At 48.5% G+C, this 18,361-nt stretch overlaps 2 protein-coding genes across 2 annotated transcripts; both read left to right on the top strand.

The window, feature by feature from the left end:
* Nucleotides 1-1,023: 1,023 nt before the first annotated feature.
* Nucleotides 1,024-5,934, top strand: HOXD13 (homeobox D13; the record flags this gene model as incomplete). The annotated part of the gene is made up of 2 exons (XM_081170691.1): nt 1,024-2,053; nt 3,488-5,934. 2 exons carry the CDS (start codon nt 1,024-1,026, stop codon nt 3,736-3,738), a joined length of 1,281 nt encoding a protein of 426 aa, XP_081026817.1. The 3' UTR covers nt 3,739-5,934.
* Nucleotides 5,935-15,857: 9,923 nt separating this feature from the next.
* HOXD12 (homeobox D12) lies at nt 15,858-17,765 on the top strand. Its single transcript, XM_081175668.1, has 2 exons — nt 15,858-16,583; nt 17,105-17,765. The coding sequence occupies exons 1-2, from the start codon at nt 15,962-15,964 to the stop codon at nt 17,341-17,343; spliced, it is 861 nt and encodes a 286-aa protein (XP_081031794.1). The 5' UTR covers nt 15,858-15,961; the 3' UTR covers nt 17,344-17,765.
* The last annotated feature ends 596 nt before the right edge of the window (nt 17,766-18,361 follow it).

The following is an 18,361-nucleotide window of genomic DNA, read 5'->3' as shown; positions in this document are numbered from 1 at the left end:
ATACAGCGGGCTGAGAGGTAGACCTGCTGCCGTTTGTGCCTGTGCAATACAGTGTTGCTGTGCAAATATATGACTATCATACAAAATACATGTATAATGTTATACGAAATAATGCATAATGTCCTCTCACGCCCATACACGTTCTCGTGCTCTTAAACAGTTAAGTTAGGCTGCAGCTCGAAAGTACTCAGTGAAACAAATTGGGGGACGGGGAATTAATGAAACCAGTGCGACTTACTTAGGTGCAAACTGGATTAGTATCGGTGTTCAGCTTCAAATCGTGGCGCCACCGGTGCATTTCGGACAAGTTACGCTTCAGGAAACTCTGGTAAGCACCTCTACCATTAAAACCCCATTGAAGAGTACAGTTTGGGTCGAGGCATCAGAGGAAAGCCGAACTAGGACAGATGAGCTGTTGTTGAGAACATTTCCCCCCTCAAATTCACCGCCTGGCCTGGGCGACCTGGAGCTGAGAACTATGTCCACATAACATTTAAAGGCAGCGTAGATAGGGTATATATTTCCCGCCTCAATCTCCTCCTTTATCTAGGAATAGATAATTCTACAGAGGTCCTATCCAGGGCCGAAATGTGCGCGCGTGTGCCTTCTGATATTCTGTAAACAGGATCCCAAACTGGAATTTCTCCTTGTGAACTGGTTCGAAATTGATGTCAGACCCCGCCCCCCTCGCCCGGGGTTGTCAAAGAGAAGGACGGAGGGGGAGGGTGGTCGGCATTTATTAATATTTCAGTCTTATTCAAGCCCCTCTTTCACTGCCCCCTCCTATTAATCCTCCTCTTCTCCACCCCCGCCTCCCAAAAATAGAACAAAACCCCTTATCTGAGAACCGCAACTACCTAGGGAAACAAAGTTTAGAGAGGGAGAAGAGAGGAGGTGGGAGGGAGGGGTGAGGTCTCTCTCTCTCTCTCTCTCTCTCTCTCTCTCTCTCTCTCTCTCTCTCTCTCTCTCTCTCAGGCTCAGTTTCCCGGTGGCCGGTTACCATCACGTGGGCGTGAGGAGCCAATGGGGGCTCCCTGCTGGCCCTCCCTGCGAAGCCAGGCGCCGCGTCCCCCCTCCCAGCGTGGCCTTAGTTTTTATAAACCATCCCGAGCTGGGGGCGAGCGAGGCCGCCCCGTCCAGCGCTCCGTCCCAGGCATCAGTCGCCCCGGCTACGGTGGCTTGGCGCGCCATGAGCTGCTGGGGGCCTCCGCCGCCGCTGGGCCGAGGCGAGGAGGAGGGAGGCCGGGAAGAGGAGAAGGAACAGCAGCAGCAGCATCGGCGGCGCGCCCGCCTTCAGCGAGGCTCTCGGGCGCAGGCAGCATGAGCCGCGCAGGCAGCGGCTGGGAGATGGAGGCGCTGCGGGCAGACGCCGGCGGCGGCGGGAGCGGCGGGAGCAGCAGCGGCCGGGGCCAGTGCCGCAATTTCCTTTCGCCGCCTGTCTTCGGAGCGGCGCCGCCGCCGTCGGGTCGAGCCGCGGGTCCCGCCGCCTCCTCGGGCTTCCCCTACGAGCGCTCGGGCTCGTCGGCCGGGGCGCGCTCGTCGTCGTCGTCGTCCGAGGCGGCCGCTTCCAAGGACTGCTCCAGCGGTGGGCCCCCGACGGCCACGGCCGCGGCAGCCGCGGCCGCCGCGCTCGGCTACCACCCGGGCTACCACCCCTTCGGCAACGGCTACTACAGTTGCCTGCAGCAGAACGCCGCGCTCAAAGCCTCCCCGCACGCCGCCTTCCCCGTGGAGAAGTACATGGACGTGGCCGGCCTGGCCAGCACCAGCGTCCCGTCGGGCAGCGACGTCTCCTCGCGAGCCAAGGAGGTCTCTTTCTACCAGGGCTACGCCGCTGCCGCCGCCGCCGCCGGCCCTTACCAGCACGTGCCCGCCGGCTACCTGGACATGGTCTCCACCTTCGGCTCGGCGGCGGGCGGCGAGCCCAGGCACGAGACGTACATCTCCATGGAGGGCTACCAGTCGTGGACTTTGGCCAACGGGTGGAACGGCCAGGTGTACTGCGCCAAAGACCAGGCCCAGGGCTCCCACTTTTGGAAGTCCTCCTTCCCAGGTACGGCACGGCCAGGTGGTGATCGCAGCAGCAGCAGCAGCAGGAGGAGGAGGAGGTCAACCGGACAGGAAGCTGACATCTGGGAGAAGTAGCTGCCCACCTAAAACCACAGGGAGGGGAGGGGAAGGAGGAGAGGAGGGGAAAGTTGGTTAGCTACACGCTAGACCTACCAGCAGCCAGAGAACGGCCTGCTCTCTTTTGCAGCTCCCAGAGACCCTCAAGGAAGCCCCACAGAAAGCCGTGGAGCGGCTGCCTTAAGCGTCTGAGCTCTCCATGTTCTCACGTCTTTGCTCCTGGGCTGCAGAGGTCTCCGGCACGTCTAGCCTGTAATCGCCTTGACTTTCAAAAGAACTTCCTGCCCAGTAACTTAGACTTTGGTTGCAGAGAGTTCTGTTGAACTCAGTGGGCATTATCTTCCCAGTAAGCCTGTTCGACCCTAGGGTCCTCTGAAATCTATGGGACTTGGTCTGCAATTCTCCTACCCACTTTCCAGGGAGAATAGCAGACCCATTGAGCTCAATGCGATTTACTTCTGGGTAGGATTGTACTATTAGTGCAATCATTGTCATTATGTAGACACTGTCCGTACAAAAGCCACACGGCAATATGTCGGGGTGAAAGCATTTCCTTCCCCCAAACACCCCAGACCTAAAACCCAAATCCAGGAAAGTCCCCTTGGCTTGCATTGGGGTGTGTGTTGTGTGTGTGTTTTAACTTCCAGAAAAGGCATCGGAACGAGTTCCACTATTTATTTCTCGCCATTTATTTCTGAGCAGACTGGGTGAGGATCTCAGCCCTGCAGCCTGACCCGAGGCGTCTTTTCTCGGATGTAAAGCCGCCCCTCACCCTTTACGTTACTCTCTCAGAAAGTCCCTCGCGGGCTTCTTGCAGCCTTCAGCTTTAAAATAAAATCAGATCCGCTGGAAAGTAATCGGAGGGACTGAAAGCCGGAGAGGAAATGAGTTGAGGATTTGAGGGAGGGCGGCGGGGGGGACGGGACGACTTCTGGCCTTAATGAAGACGGGCCTCTCCTAGGCTGGCCGTGATCGTTTTACTATTGTTGGCTGCTGCAAACTTGCCCCAGAGCCCTCAAGCCGCGGGGGGCGCGGAGTATCGCGTATCCAGCCACATGCAAGTCAAGCAAGGAAGATATTTCGAAGTTGCAACTTAGGGACCTGTGTGTGTACGCGCTTGCTTGCTTGCTTGTGAGCGCAAGTGTGCCTTACCCTTTTGAACCACATGCACTTGAGGAGTTAGAGTAAACAAAATAAGAAATCTTCACCCAAATAGCTGCAAACCAGCTCTTGCCTTGCATTGTCTCCAAAGAGAGTTGTCGGCCCTTAAGTTAAGGCATAAGTAGTACTGTAATGGCAAAATAAATAAATAAATTGTGGTTTTTTTTTAAACTTGCCCCTTGGTCTCCTCTTTCCGTAGGGGACGTTGCAATAAACCAGCCGGATATGTGTGTCTACCGACGAGGGAGGAAGAAGCGCGTGCCTTACACGAAACTGCAGCTCAAGGAACTAGAGAGCGAGTACGCCGTGAACAAGTTCATAAACAAGGACAAGAGACGGAGGATATCCGCGGCCACCAACCTCTCCGAGAGACAAGTCACTATTTGGTTTCAGAACCGCAGGGTCAAGGACAAGAAGATAGTCTCCAAGCTGAAGGACAATGTCTCCTGATCCGGGCCCAAATTGTTTTTTTTGGGGGGGGTCTATCTCTATCTATAAATATATATATAAATATATATTAATTGCAAACCATCCACTATCGGCTCAAAAAGACTTTTGGAAAGACTTGAAATATATTTAATATTTCCCCCGGGGGGGGGGGGAGGAACCTTGTTGAAGTACTTATAGGAAAAAGGTTCGCAATTTCTTTTTCGGATTTACTTGCAAGTGTTAGATTTCCTCTTCCCCTCCCCCCTAAAAAAAAAGTCATTTTCCTTCATTGTATTTTGGTAGGTTCTGTTCCCTTCCCCTTCCCACGAGGCCTTCCTGAAAAACCGCTAAACTAGCCTTAAGAATATGCCAAGTGCTAAAAGGAGCTGGTGTGATTATAGATAGATATATATAATCTATCTATATATATAGTCTATCCTTATCATCAATCTCCCGAATTTTCATAATGGACCAGAAGACAATAATTATGTGCAAGGGAGTTGTGATGATGACGTCAGCGCCAAGGTAAATGAAGTCGAGGGTCGCCACTGACCTCTGACCTTAATGTGAAATTACTTTTTAAAAAAGAGGACTGCGTTTTTCCTTCCGTCTTCTTCGAAACCGATCCCCATTGAGCTTAAACCGGAGTCAGTGGGTCCCAGTTTTGAAGACCTGCCGTTTCAGGCTTAAGCAAAGTCCATTTAGGGGAGTATACACTGTAGAAACGAGTTCGAAATTCGTCCCAAGTCCACCTGTTTAGAATGGGGCGGTTGTTAGGTTTATAAATAATCTTTTTGAAACAAACAAACCCCAAAATGCATTGTGATTCGGTAGCCCGCCTCCCACACGTTTGCTGCGGGTAGTCGGGGGAAATAAATCGGTTGCTTTATGTACAGTCAATGGAGTCAGATTTCCTGCAGTAGTGAAAGGCAAGATCCGACCGAAAGGAAACCTACTTTGCGCACGGTAAAGTTAGTTCCACTAAGTCTTGTGTCGGTTTGCTACCATGTATGCTGGGTTATTGGAACAAAACGTGGTTTTTTAAGTGCTTTAAATTTTGGCCGGATCCTGCCTGCAATTTTTTAGGGGGTGCGTGCGTGCGCGCGTGTGAAGTGGAAGTGATGTTGGGTTGCTCGCTGTTGCACTCGCACGCAGTCTGCAAGCGAGGCTTAACACGTAAGCTCTTTTCTATTATTGTCGTACTAAGAGCTAGGGCACCTCAGGCGCTGGGTTGAATTCTCAACTTAGTACAGTGGCCTGGAGTTCCGGGGTTTTTAAACCGACTGTGCCTAATATGTTTAGTTTGTATAAAGGTGTGTATAAATCGATGCGTATTTTTATATAAATATCGGAACGTTCTGTTAACTCTTCTGTTTTGTCTCCTCCTCCACAATCACAAAAAAGCATTCGCTTTTAACCCTTCCTGGGAATGGACAGGCTTCTGCTCAGAGGAGTGGGAGCTCGGTGGTAGCTTTTGTTAACTACAGTACATGAAACGGGTGTTAGTGAAAGAAGCAATAAATGACAAAAAATAGGTTATGGGGTTTTTTTTAAAGAGTCCTAGTACGTTAAGTAGTCCCAAGAGTTTGGTGTTTGATTTCCTCTCCCGGTTGCAACAAGAGAGTGCACATAATCGAGCAAAAATTCCAGGCGCCGCGGAGGAGATACAATGGCGAAGTATCTCTTTTTCCAAGTGCGTTGTTGCGTCTTAGCACATTTGCGCAAAACCTCAAAAAGGGAAACTCGTTTGGCGCCCGCCTGGTTAGAGGCGAAAAGTTTGCTGTGGAGTGAATCTGAATCCGACTCCCTGTTGTCGCTCTCCTTTCTTTAGGTTCGAGTAGGAAACCAAAGCCCTGCGACCCGCACTCCTTCCTGCTGCTCCCATACTTGTGCTTCGTTCTACTTTGCTTTGGGATACATGCAGCTCTTTAACTCACGGGCTGATAGCGTCGTTGAGGAAAGCGCCAGGGGCAGGGAGAGAGTGATCTGTTTCTCGAATGGACTTCAAGGGACTTAAAGCTACACAGCCCTTTGGGGAGAAGCCCCTGAACTCATTTAATGATAAAGGATCATTGAATCCAGTGGGCGGGGCGGGGAAAAGGAAGTATTGAACTTTGGCCCTTGCGTTTCAAAATCGTTTCCCATCCTGCTCTCAAACTCTTGCTCTACGGCTAACTTTCGTTTTTACTTGGTTAAAAGGCTTGATCTCCCAAGCTGTTAGACATGTTCCTCCTACACTACCCCGAATAAACGGATTTATTTATTTTCGATGCCCAGAGGGAAAGAAAACGACGTGTGTGTGCGTGTTTGTCAGAAAGGGCCTAAAAAGAAAAGAAAAGGGTCTGTTTTCAAACAGTGAGCGGGTGTGATGTTGGGGTTTTGTTCTGTTTTTAAGTATCTAAAGCCATGCCAGTGTAATATGTCTTATCCTTCGGCTTATGCTGAAGTAATAGATGACTCCGAGCCCATATGTGGAACACTTGAAATGCAAGTATTATATTTCAAGGGCCGTGTCCGTGTATTTCAGTTCACTACAAAGACTTGGGTCTTTGGAAATCTTCAACGTGTGCGCTGCCCCACTTCCTTCCCCGCACCCCGTTTTGGACGCCTTTCCTTGGGATCTGAGGTTTGGCGCTGGACGCAAATAGCTCCTCCTTTTTTAAAAAAAGAAAAGAAAAGAAGAAGAGAAGAGAAGAGAAGAGAAGAGAAGAGAAGAGAAGAGAAGGAAGAGCATATTTCTATGATCATCTTTTCCTTTCCTCCCTAGATTCTGCCCCCTCTCTCGATTTAAATCCCACACAAAATAATAGCACACTCAACTAGAGCAGATGAAAAGTTTCCCAAGGCATGAACAAATGTTTTTTTTAATGTTAATGCAGACAGGTAAACATACTCCTGAAATAAGTTTCTGCAAAAGATTATACTGATGGAATAAATATGTGTTGTGCTATATTACATTGTATACGAACATACGTAACAAAAGTTGCAATAGAAAATTATATTAGGCCGATGCACCTTAAATTGTAACCCGGCAACTCCTCCACTGTGGTCCTTAAGACGTTTCCAACTCTGTCATGCTTCTTGAATCTACTCTCCGTACCATATGATCCGGACGTTCTTACGTTGACTGGATACCGTCCATGTTATGTAGCAGCAGTTGGTGGAGGTTAGTCTGGGAAGGGTTAGGTATTCGTAGTGTATATAGTATATAGTGTTGTTTTTTAAAATTTCTGGTATCTCCTCCTTTGGAGGGTGTACAAAACAAATTTTCGTAACATTTTCACTCGCACACACACACACAAAATACTCATACACAAATGAAATCCCTGCTCGGCGTGCTGAGTTTTGAAATCCCCTCTTATGCAAAAGATAGTGTTAACTCTGCCGCCTTATTGTTACTGAAAACATCAATAAATCCAGACCTGTTTCCGTACTGCGCTAACTCACTTCTTTAACATCCAGAATTGAGTTGCAATTCTGTGGGAAGAAGCTCCATTGAGGTCAGTGGTCAAACTGACTTTCAAACAACTTTTGGGGTGCTAAAGTGATTCGCTCTCTACTCGTGCCATGCGCTACTGTAAATGCAAGCCGTAGCTGGGGTCCTAAAATCACTTTAAGAAGAGTTTGAAGAAGAGTTTGGATTTGATATCCCGCCTTTCACTCCCTTTAAGGAGTCTCAAAGCGGCTAACAATCTCCTTTCCCTTCCTCCCCCACAACAAACACTCTGTGAGGTGAGTGGGGCTGAGAGACTTCAGAGAAGTGTGACTGGCCCAAAGTCACCCAGCAGCTGCATGTGGAGGAGTGGAGATGCGAACCCAGTTCCCCAGATTACAAGACTACCGCTCTTAACCACTGCACCACACTGGCTCTCACTTTAGGCTGCAGGAATTAATGAGTGCCATTCAATTCGGCGAGGCTCGCTTCTGAGTGGGCATGTATAAGGTTGCCCTCGTCTCAGAATCATCGCGCAGGAAGCCCCGGGACAACTCAGTCCAGAGCAAATGTGGGCATCGCTGCCTTGTGCTGCGCAAACGCGGAGGGAACCCTGGGGAGTGAACTTTGAACTGGCTGCTGAATCGACAGCGTCGAAAGGGCTACCCGCACCCTCTTTGCTCATAAAGGAACCGAAAGTGTACCAAATGCCAAATTTAATTAGAAAGGCTGGCGGGAGAGAGCTGGAGGCGGGGGACGCTAACGGGTTAAATCATATATATATATAATCTCTATTCCCCACCCCCACACGAAAGCTAGTAAAGTACTGTACAAAATTAAGGCCTCTCTCCGAACATTGTGCTTCTGCTGCAAAGAGACACACAGCGTGCTTTACCCCAGAGAAATTCCTTTGACTTGAATAGGTCTACTCGCGAGTTTAAGCGTGGACTGCAGCGCTCAAGTGTAATTCGGGATTATCCAGGGCCGCCAAATCTAGCAGCTCTTGACCTCGTTTCCAGTTCTTTAAAAATTGGCTGAAGTCTTAACTATCTGGAGTAACGTCTTTTGTGTTAAGTGTGTGGGAAACTAGCGCCTAAGCGGAGGCGGCGGGGAGGGAGGGTGGGAGCCGTCCGAAAATGCACGGTCGTGTGCTTGTAATCGGGAATTGTGGACCATATTTTGTAGGGCAAATTACACAAAGACCGCCATTGCGGCTGCGTGGGGTTGGTCGCTGGTTTCCTGCAGCGGCTAAGCGAGACCGTTCAATGTGTAGAACAACACTGCCATCTGCTGGACGAATTGCGGCATAGCCCTGGGGAGCCGAGGAGAAACTCCATTCGCAACACTCCAAGCAATGTATGAACACAACTTTCATGTCGTAATTGAAAGGATATGCCCGTAAAATGAAAGCGGGAAAAGGGGAAAGATGGATTCCTGTGGAATGTTCGCGCTTGGTTTCCTGGATAGCCAACACATTTTAAACTGTAATATTAAAATAAACACTCCAAACGGCCCAATTATGAGACTCTTCATTCTGAAGCCTCAGCTTAGATAACTGAGGCTCTGTAATTGGCCCGTTTGATTCATTGAGAATTACTTCCGAATATGGTCAGGAATATGGCCGGGCCATGATCCTAACCAGGTTAGGAAATAAAATAGCTTTACTCTGGTGCATGCTGTTTTTCCCGTGAGTGTCAGCCTAATTTTGCAACCTGCGGGAGTAGGTTTTATGGTTTGCTTACAACTATAGTTAACATTTCACTAATAGTGTTATTTCACCCAAGTCCTTGGATCAGCCTATATTTCCTTCACATATTATGTCTGAATTGGTTAGCTAAGAGTTTACTGATTCCTTAAGGGTTGTGCTTTTTCAGACCTATAAAAATAGTTTGAAGAGTGAGTCACTTTTCTTTCTGGCAGCGGACTGGGTAGTTCATTGGTATGTGCACTGGGGGGGGGAGTTTTTATTTGGCTTTGATAATTTAATTTCTATACTGCTAAATATATTAAAAATGCATCTAAGCGGTGTACAAAAAAACTGAAGCAACAACAGGCAACAAAATATTACAAAAATGCACAGCTACATATAAAAACGTTACCTTAATAATACTAATACATGCACATGAATATCAATTCATTTTCCTTCTGACACATCTCCTCCCTCTCAGCTCCCGGGTTCTCACCCAGGGTCCATACAAACTATTAGCTCACCCACAAAAGTCTCATGAGAAAAGTTCCTGGAGACTGCAGACCTCACTCTACTATCTTACTTGGTATTTATGGGCAGCCCCAGAGTTGATGGGGCTCCCTCAATCTGCCCATAGATGTGTCCCATTCATCTGTACTCTCCACACCTAGTTCCAGGTGTAGCAGGTTTGTTGAGTTTCCCAGAGGGGAGGGGTCCAAAGCATGGGGAAAGGGCCCCCTCTAACTACAGCAGGCATGGCCAAACATGGCCCTCCAGATGTTTCAAGACTACAATTCCCATCACCCCTGACCACTGGTCCTGTTAGCTAGGGATGATGGGAGTTGTAGTCCCAGAACATCTGGAGGGCCAAGTTTGGCCATGCCTGAACAACAGCTCTTTCTTCACCCTCTGTCCTTTCCTCTTCCATGAATGTTTGTGTGTGTGTGTGTGTGTGTGTGTGTGTGTGTGTGTGTGTACAAAAAAGGGGGGGAATAAAGAACCTCCTTCACCCACCCCTTTGGCTCAGTTTGATTGCTAGTTCACTGAACTCGGAAACTAAAAAAGTGGAAGGAAGACTGCAATCTTATACATCCTTTCCATGGGACTTATTTCTGAGGAGACAGGAGTAGGACTGCATTGTCCAGCTACACTGGAAATGGCTGTTATTTCCCACTGATTCTGAGACCATACCTTTAGGATTGTCAAGTTTACAGGTTTACTGTTTACAGGAAGTAAGCCCTGCTGAATCCTATCCATGTCTACTTAGAAGTCAATAGCAGTTACTCCTAGATAAATAGGGTTAGGATTGCAACCTTACTATCTCCATCCTAACATTTACATCCTGGGACATAAGGTCCTCTAAATGTCAGTGGAATTTATTTATCATAAAACAATGTAGAGGGTCACATTGTGTGGCTGTGATTTCTGTTCAATAAAGGGGGCCGCATTTGTGGGATTTATTTTGTGTGCCCCCCCCAAAAAAGTCCAAGAGTTAGACTGGAGGAATATGGAACGGAGTGCCTCTGGGCATGTGTTTTGCTCATAATTTTGCGGTGCATTTCAGAACCGAGTTTAAGCCCCACATTTCACATATAAACCAACTCGGAGCACCACGCAAGCGTTCTTTCTCAGCAGCCTATTATTGGGTGGGTGGGTGCAAACTTTTTAGTTTTTGCTGTTAAACAATTTGAGTCAGACATCCAACAAGTTGCTCTGGATCTGTTATTCTGTCCCTTTTTGCGCATGCACTACATCTTGGAAGTAAGTAACATTCAAATCAATGTGATTTATTTCCTGGTAAACGTGATCAGGATCAGATTATTGGCCAGATCAGGCGGCATGTTTTTGATGTAAGAACTTCTGCCGGACTGTGTAAGCTTGCCAGTTATACAGAACTCTTCGTAATGCAAAACCAGAATTAATTTTCAGCTTACACGTTGAGTCAGTTTATATACTATTTGTAGTCCCAGAGCTGGATTTATGCGCAAGTTAAGTAACCTACAGTTTAGGACCTCAGATTATGAGGAGGCTGCAAGCAGGCAGTCTCAGCGACAGGGTAAGGGTGTTTTGCACGTGGTGCAATTGATCACTGCATAAATAAATGTCCTGTGAATAAAAACAAACTTGTCTTCTGTAAATCTGAGTTACATCTAGACTTCCAACACAAATAGACTTGCTGCAAGGTATATAATTTGGTTTGATACTTATCTTTTAGCTGCATCCTCACTGCTGTACCGGTATATATTCAAGTATAAGGTTTTATTATTTCTATTTTCATTGTCCTTTCTGCTAGAATGATCCACATTTTGAGGGTAATGTTATGGGAGCTCTTAATAGTGACATCATTTCACCGCATCTTAACACCCAGCCCTTTCTGTTTCCCTTCTGATAGAGTGGCTCTATCTATCTAATAAACACACGTATCTCTTGGGACTGAACCATGACTACCTCTGAATACGTTCAACATTGCACTGTGAGTGTATGGTAATAGTCTCTCTTGCTTCGCGATTTCTCGAGAGTGTAATTAACTTGTTTTAATTACGAGTTCATCAGTATTTTCTCATCGGCATTTCCAGTCTAGAGGCCACCGACACGACGCACCCAAAGTCAAACCTCCTAATTGATTTCAATGGGAAAGGCTTGGTGGTGACAGCCTTACGCACACTTATTCGAGACTTCAGCACTGCTAAGGACTTTCTCGGCTCTCCCATTTTATCACTCAGTCCATTGGCTCATTTCCATGCCGTTCTGTAGCCCACCGTCCTTCCGCCGTGAGCCCAAACTGGAAGACGTGAGGTTGCCAGGAGGTCTCCCAGCCCGGCATAGACCAGAGCTACCCAGCAAACTGAGTGCCTCTCGCGTGCCTTCCGACTATCGCCCTAGGTGATTCCCACGAGTAACTCCCGCGGTTATTCATGGGAGTCAAAGGAAGCAAAATTTGGTCAGTTCGGTACCAAAATATAACACACATAGACATGAAGTTTAGATAGAAGAATTAAGGCTGCACCCCTTTGCTCCCCTACTATGGAACTCAACGGGTATTACTTCTCTGTAGACCTGCGAGGAACTGCGCCGTTCCATCGATTTGGCCTCCTTTGTTTTGAGCAATTATAGAGGATGGGATAGGATGTTGATAGAGTATGTAAGGCAGGGGTAAGCACGCTTTTTTGTACCTGTGTATTTACGGCATAGGTGGAAATTTCCCATTTCTGTAAGCGTAACGAGGGGTGGAAGAATTACTGTCTATTAAGGCTGTAACCCTACACACTTCTTGAAAACCGTGAGGGGTTGCTACTGAGAAAACACGTACTGTATAGGCTTGCACTATCAATTCCTGAAGTTTCATAGCTAAGCAACACGGACCACTTGCTATTGTGGCAATATCTTCGACGGGTTTCAGGGACTCATCCTGTCTTGGACAGCGAGCCCTCTCTGCTCCAGGCTTCTCCGATGTGAAGGAGGCAGAAGCGCAAGGCAGTAATGGCTTTGGCGTAAGTTCCGATGGAATGAAGTGGGATTTAGTCACGGATAAGAGATGAGTGGAAGCGTTTTGGAGAATATCTTAGAGGGCACAATAGTCAACTTAACCTACAAGTAGGAATGAACCTAAGAGCAGCAGATAATACTAAATAAAGGAAGATTTGTGACAGAAATGGGTGGAATAATACAATATGCAGCCGACAAAGGTTTACCTAGAATGCTATGGAGAAGATAGAGTGGGAAGTCCGAGGATAAGGGATAAAGGGTGGATATTGTATTATGTATATACAAGTTGCAATAACGCATAAACAAAGCATTTTAAAAAACGAATAAAGTGGGATTTATTTTCAAGAACATACTGAAAAAGCCGGGCTGCATAGCCATAGTTTTAAATGTGCCGTCATTTGTGTACATCTATATGAAAAACTGAGAGCATTATATTATATGTTATATCTGTTCTGCCGTTTAAAATAAATTTCTGTGATTGATTGCACCCCCTCTTTGCACCAGAGGGTTATCTGTTGCTCTATCTACCTAGCATTAGAGAGAGAGAGGAACTAAAATACACACACAGAGAGAGAGACACAAACAAACGCACATTTTCTTAAGTAGCAGAACAGTAACAAGTTGTCTTTTAGAGTAAGTTTTTTTGCCAGAAACTTCTGAGCTCTGTTCCCCGTTGGATGAGACCTGCTGGAGAAAGCCAAAACCCCCAAGTTAATAAGAGAAACTCAATTGGTAGACATAAGTCAAACAATAAAAATTAAATGTGAGTGGTGAGCAATATCCTCCGGCGGTGCCTGTGTGGTCTGGTGTGGTCTGCAGCATCATGTGGGGAATAATGATTTAAAGATTTATTTCAAAGCCGAGGGATTTTGTTTTGTTTTGCTGCTCTCTGGCGGGGGTGCTCTTAGGCTGGGGGTGCCTCGCCATCAAAGCAGAAAGAGCCGCGCCTGTGATCTCCAAGGGAAAATCCAAGAGAACTTGGACCAATAAGATAATACAACATAAGGAATTAAATCTTCCAGGGTTTTTTTTTAAAAAATTAAAAATTAAAACAATCAGACAAGCAAGCGAACAACAACAGGACGAGGAGGAACCAATGCTCTCTCTTGCTTTCCAAAAGATTGGATAGAAGCTGAATACGCTAAAAGTTTGAAATTCAGAATATCGCAGGGTGAGATCCTTACGCAGTTCAGAAATGCATCTTGGAGGCCGAACTGATGTCTGTAACCGGTCTTACACTATTTTGATGCCTGTTTTGGTGCCTGAGGCGAAAAGTTCGAATTGTCCCAGATTTGAATTACCGGTATTTCCCCCAAGTGTTCAGTCAGCCTCCAGATAGGGCCCTCCTGGACTCCAGATCCCTCGGTCAGGAAGGGGCTATCATTCGCAGGCCACCGGCCGCAGCCACGAAGCTGGAGAGCGTCTGCGTCCTCGACGGCTCGGTCGATTCCAGCCGCGCAGAATCAGGGCCTCCGCGGACAGGGGACAAAGCCAGCCCGGTATTCCTTGCGAATCTATTTCTGACACTTCTTAAGGGTAACCCTCGCATCCCGTTTTTAAAACGCGCTGAGTTTAAATGAGACCGGTCTGGTGACAAATGGCTGCTGCGGACGACTTGGGGACGATTTTTTCAAAAGGCGTCTCCCAAAAACAGCGTCGGGTCTCCGTTATAGAGCCGGTCAAAAAGTTTTCTTAAGTAAAAATATACCTGCCTCAAATGGCTAATGGGTAAGGCACTCTCTGAGTGTCCTTCCTTTCTGGTCCATTGACGGTACGGTCCAAATAGCCAACAAAGCGGATCTGCTTCGGGGTAGGTGAGGTGGAGATTCAGCCTCAAACGCGGAAGTCCCCCAGTCATTTGTTGTTGTTGTTCCTGCCTCCCAAAGGAAGATAGGTTGGAAGGCCCCTTCCAGCTTCACTACTTCTAACCAAGGTGCCTGTGTGTGTGTGTGTGTGTGTGTGTGTGTGTGTGTGTGTGTGTGTAATTGCCATGCAAATTAGCACTGTCCATTAGGCGGTCATTACTTAAAAGGCTCGCCATAGCCACTATTACGCATATCCGCGCCCTCTGCTCTGCCGAACCCTTAGCAGGTTCCTCCTTTTCCTTCCTGCGAAGCGAAGCGTTGATTTCAAAGCAAGCAGGCCTCGATCTCCGCGGAAGACCTTCCTTAGCAGGCCCGCTCCTTTGCGGGGAGTTACTTTATCGGTAAGCCAAAGTCAGTCCCAAGGAAATCGGTGGGAGAAACTTCCAGAAGCACCTTACCACGCAGAAGGTTTGGAAGCGAGTTAGGTAAGGTTCCACGAGAGCAGAGGAAAAATTGAGCTCCATTCCCTTTCAGCACAATATTTTTTTTCCAGGAATTGTGATTTTTTAAAAAAAATGTATATCCATTTTATACATTATATACTTTATATAATTTGTACATTATATCATATATATGCAGTTTGTTGTAAAGAATGACGTATGAGAAGGAGCAAAAACTCGCTTTTAATGGAAATCCTGGTAGAAAGACGCCAAAAGTTGTAATTTTAAAATGGCGGGAACTTATACTGACAAGCAATCTCCACTAGGTATGAAGGGATAAGTATAAAATAAACAGATCTCTCCCCCCCCAATGTGTTCATTCGATTTCACAGATAAATAGGACACTTGTCCGTGCATTCAGTATACAGGTAGAACGTATTAATATTGTACATAATATATCAGTAATGGGAACTGTTAATTCAGAATTCAGAACTGCCGAAATTGCATTGCGCCTGTGACCCAACGGATGCTTACCCAGGAGCAAACCTCGGTAAGCCTTACTTCTGAGTAAAGATTGCACCGCACATTTATGTTTACAGAAATACCTTAGAGTCACGCGGTGTGTCAAGTTCAAATCCTCATGTATCCGTGAGGGACTGCGGCTCATTCCACTTCCTGCTATCTCACAATAGACAGGAGGCAAAATATGTGCGGAATATGAGCGTATAAAACAACAAAACAATTTCCTTGCCGAAGCAGCACGTCCTCACCTTTGTATATAGATTGAAGTACTGTACTTAGAAAAAGTTCATCAAGGCAAGGTTTGTATATTACTTATGCAAAGAACAAATATGCAAGTGCGTGCGTGTAATATTACACACACACACACACACACACACACACACACACACACACACACACACGGTCTTAATTAACTCTTGGAAGAATAAATGATGGTGAGGGAAGCCATGATGGAGGTTAAAACGCAGAACCCGACTAATTTGCGCCTGCCGGGGAGGGAGCAGAGCACGGCGGGTTCCTGCAGGTTGAAGCCCTAAAACGGGGGAGGGGGGTCTTCTAAAACTTTGCCACCAGGGCAATCCCCGTCCACTTGCCCTCGGGCGTCCCATGACTGGAGTCTACCATCTCTTCCCCCCTCCGCCCCCGCCCTCTTCCTCCTCCTCTCCTCCTCCTCCTCCGATGCACTGGGGGTCCATCACCTTCTTTCGAGAAGTTCTCCTGCAACTTTTCGCGAAGGAGGCTCGTCTGCTAGAGGCGCTGGAAATGCCCGGCTTGGGAGCACCCCCGAGCGAAGAAGGAGTCCTCTTCCGACAGTTGCACGCACACCGCCCTGAATGAAGACGGAGGAATCGCACGTCCTTCGCGTTGGAAAATGTGCGATCGGAGCCTCTGCCGGCCGGGCTACGTGGGCTCCCTCCTGAACTTGCCCTCTGCCGCCGACTCCTTTTACTTCCCCAACCTGCGAGCTAATGGAAGCCACCAGCTGGCCGCCTCGTTGCCCGCGCTCTCCTACCCGAGGAGCCCCATCGCGTGGACTTGCGCCAGCTCCTGCCCAGCGCAGCCCTCCAGCCACGTACGCAGCGGCTCGACGCAGCCTCCGTCTTACCTCGCCGCGGCCACTGGCTCCCTCACCGGCGTCAGCCTCAACCCCAGCGGCAGCAAAGCCGCCTTGGGCGGCCACCACCCCAAGTACTCCGCCCACGAAACCGCTCCCAAGCAGGACGAGAGAGGCAGGCAGAGCCGGGAAGCTCTGACCGACGACTCGGGTTGCGGGAGAATGGTGAGGATGGCGGCGGCGGCGGCGGCAGCGGCGACTCAGGCCAAAGGGCTCAGGTATGAGCCGAGAAGCCTGCCCAGCGCATCAGCGTCTCTTTTGAACGCGGATTCTTCCGCCTCGGGCTTTATTAAGGAGGACCTCAAGCACGCCATCAACTTGAACCTGACACTCCCGCCCGCAGCAGCCCAGCCAAACCTCAGGCCTCCTCTGCAGGACGGTATGTGCCTTCTCGCTGCTAGAGGAGAGAATCCTCCCCCCCCCAACCCAACCCTCCCCAGCCAATAAAACCCCAGTCCCTGAGCCTTCACAAATGTTGCACCCAAACTCCTGTATACTCGGTGAAGCTGTTAGGCCTATCTGCCTCACCGATTTCATTTCCATGAAAATCTGGGTAGGATCGCAGCCACCAACACCCTAGGCCTGCTCCTGCGTCGGGAGTAAGTCCCTCTGGGTTCAGTGGCGCTTGCTCCGCATGGGACTTGTGCAAATTCGGACTGCAGCGCATCACTTCCATCCCACCCCAAAGCGCATAATCCTACAGGCTTAAATCCTAGAGGATTAAAAACTGCCTTGCTTTCTTGAAATAGGCTTCCCCACCTCCTTGCCATAGGCGCGGCTTCCTCCGCGCTTGCGTGAGACCACCCAGAGCACCGGGGACCGGGCTCGGTCAGAACAAGCGCGCCAAGCAAGAACGAACCAAACACAAACCCCTTCTCGATGTGTCTTGTTCTGTTGCAGGTTTGCCCTGGTGCCCCACGCCAGGGAGGTCGAGGAAGAAACGGAAGCCTTACACGAAGCAACAGATCACCGAGCTGGAGAGCGAGTTCCTCCTCAGCGAGTTCATCAACCGGCAAAAGCGGAAAGAGCTGTCCAACAGACTGAATCTGAGCGACCAGCAAGTGAAGATTTGGTTCCAGAACCGGCGGATGAAGAAGAAGCGCGTGGTGATGCGCGAGCAGGCGCTCTCGCTCTACTAGAGACGCCGCCCAGGGAGGGGGGCGTCTTGGGGCTGGCTCTCTTCCTCCCTGTTAATCATGAACTTGCCTCTGGAGCGGCTGTCTCGCGGCTCAGCAGAGGGACAACAAAGCGACGCGAAACGAAGCGAAGCGAAACCACTAAGGATTCCAGGCGAAAACGCAGGCAAAATCTGGAGGGGAGCGTTGACAGGGGTCTAGCCCAAGCAGTCAGATTCTCTCCCCCCACCCCAATCAACCTGCTTGGCTTTGTAAATCGGCAAAAGCCTCACTTCTTGGCTGAAGGGGAAAGGAAGTATAGTGGTACCTCGGGTTACATTCAGGTTACAGCCTCCGCTAACCCAGAAATAGTACCTTGGGTTAAGAACTTTGCTTCAGGATGAGAATAGAAATCGTGCTCCGGTGGCGCAGCAGTGGGAGGCCCCATTAGCTAAAGTGGTGCTTCGGGTTAAGAACAGTTTCAGGTTAAGAACGGACGTAACCCGACGTACCACTGTAACTATAATAAAGGAAATGTGTGGGGTCAGCTCTCCCCACCCCACCCCTTCGTCTGTTTCTTTCTTTTGTTATGTTCTTTAACATTCATTCCACCCTCACCAAGACTTCAGTTGGGGGGAAGAAACGCGTCGAGCGCCCGCCCGCCCGCCTCCTGGATCTGCGTGAAAGCAAAGGGAGAATATTGTGTGTGACTCTGGATGAATGGGAAAGGCCCTAAAATTGTTGCATTGGCAGGTAATCCGTGTATGGCTCCAGCTACTTTGCAGTAGGATGCGGAGTGTGCGTGGGGGGGGGGTTGTTTTACCAAAACCACAGAACAAGGAAGCGTTGGAACATATATTTTTTTAAGTGGTTCGCAATAAAATGTATATTTTTTGAAATAGCTACACACAGACACGCACACATATGCGCACACATGTATTTATTGCGACAAAGGCACGTGACCTCGCAGTCAAGGCTTGGCTGTCATCTTCCTCGGTTACTTCGCAAGGCGTTCCGGCGTTTTGGCCTCGTTGCCTGAGCC

The sequence above is a fragment of the Podarcis bocagei genome (assembly GCF_964188305.1).
Source record: "Podarcis bocagei genome assembly, chromosome: 1".
Taxonomy (NCBI): Eukaryota; Metazoa; Chordata; class Lepidosauria; order Squamata; family Lacertidae; genus Podarcis; species Podarcis bocagei.
Note: the sequence above shows the minus strand (reverse complement) of the source record. Positions and strands in the feature narration are given on the sequence as shown.

What these genes read in the sequence shown, in the direction of transcription:
- HOXD12 (XM_081175668.1), top strand. Translation starts at nt 15,962, where the DNA reads ATGTGCGATCGGAGCCTCTGCCGGCCGGGCTACGTGGGCTCCCTCCTG. An exon ending in CAGGCCTCCTCTGCAGGACG is followed by an intron (nt 16,584 to 17,104) that starts GTATGTGCCTTC and finishes GTTCTGTTGCAG; the next exon opens with GTTTGCCCTGGTGCCCCACG.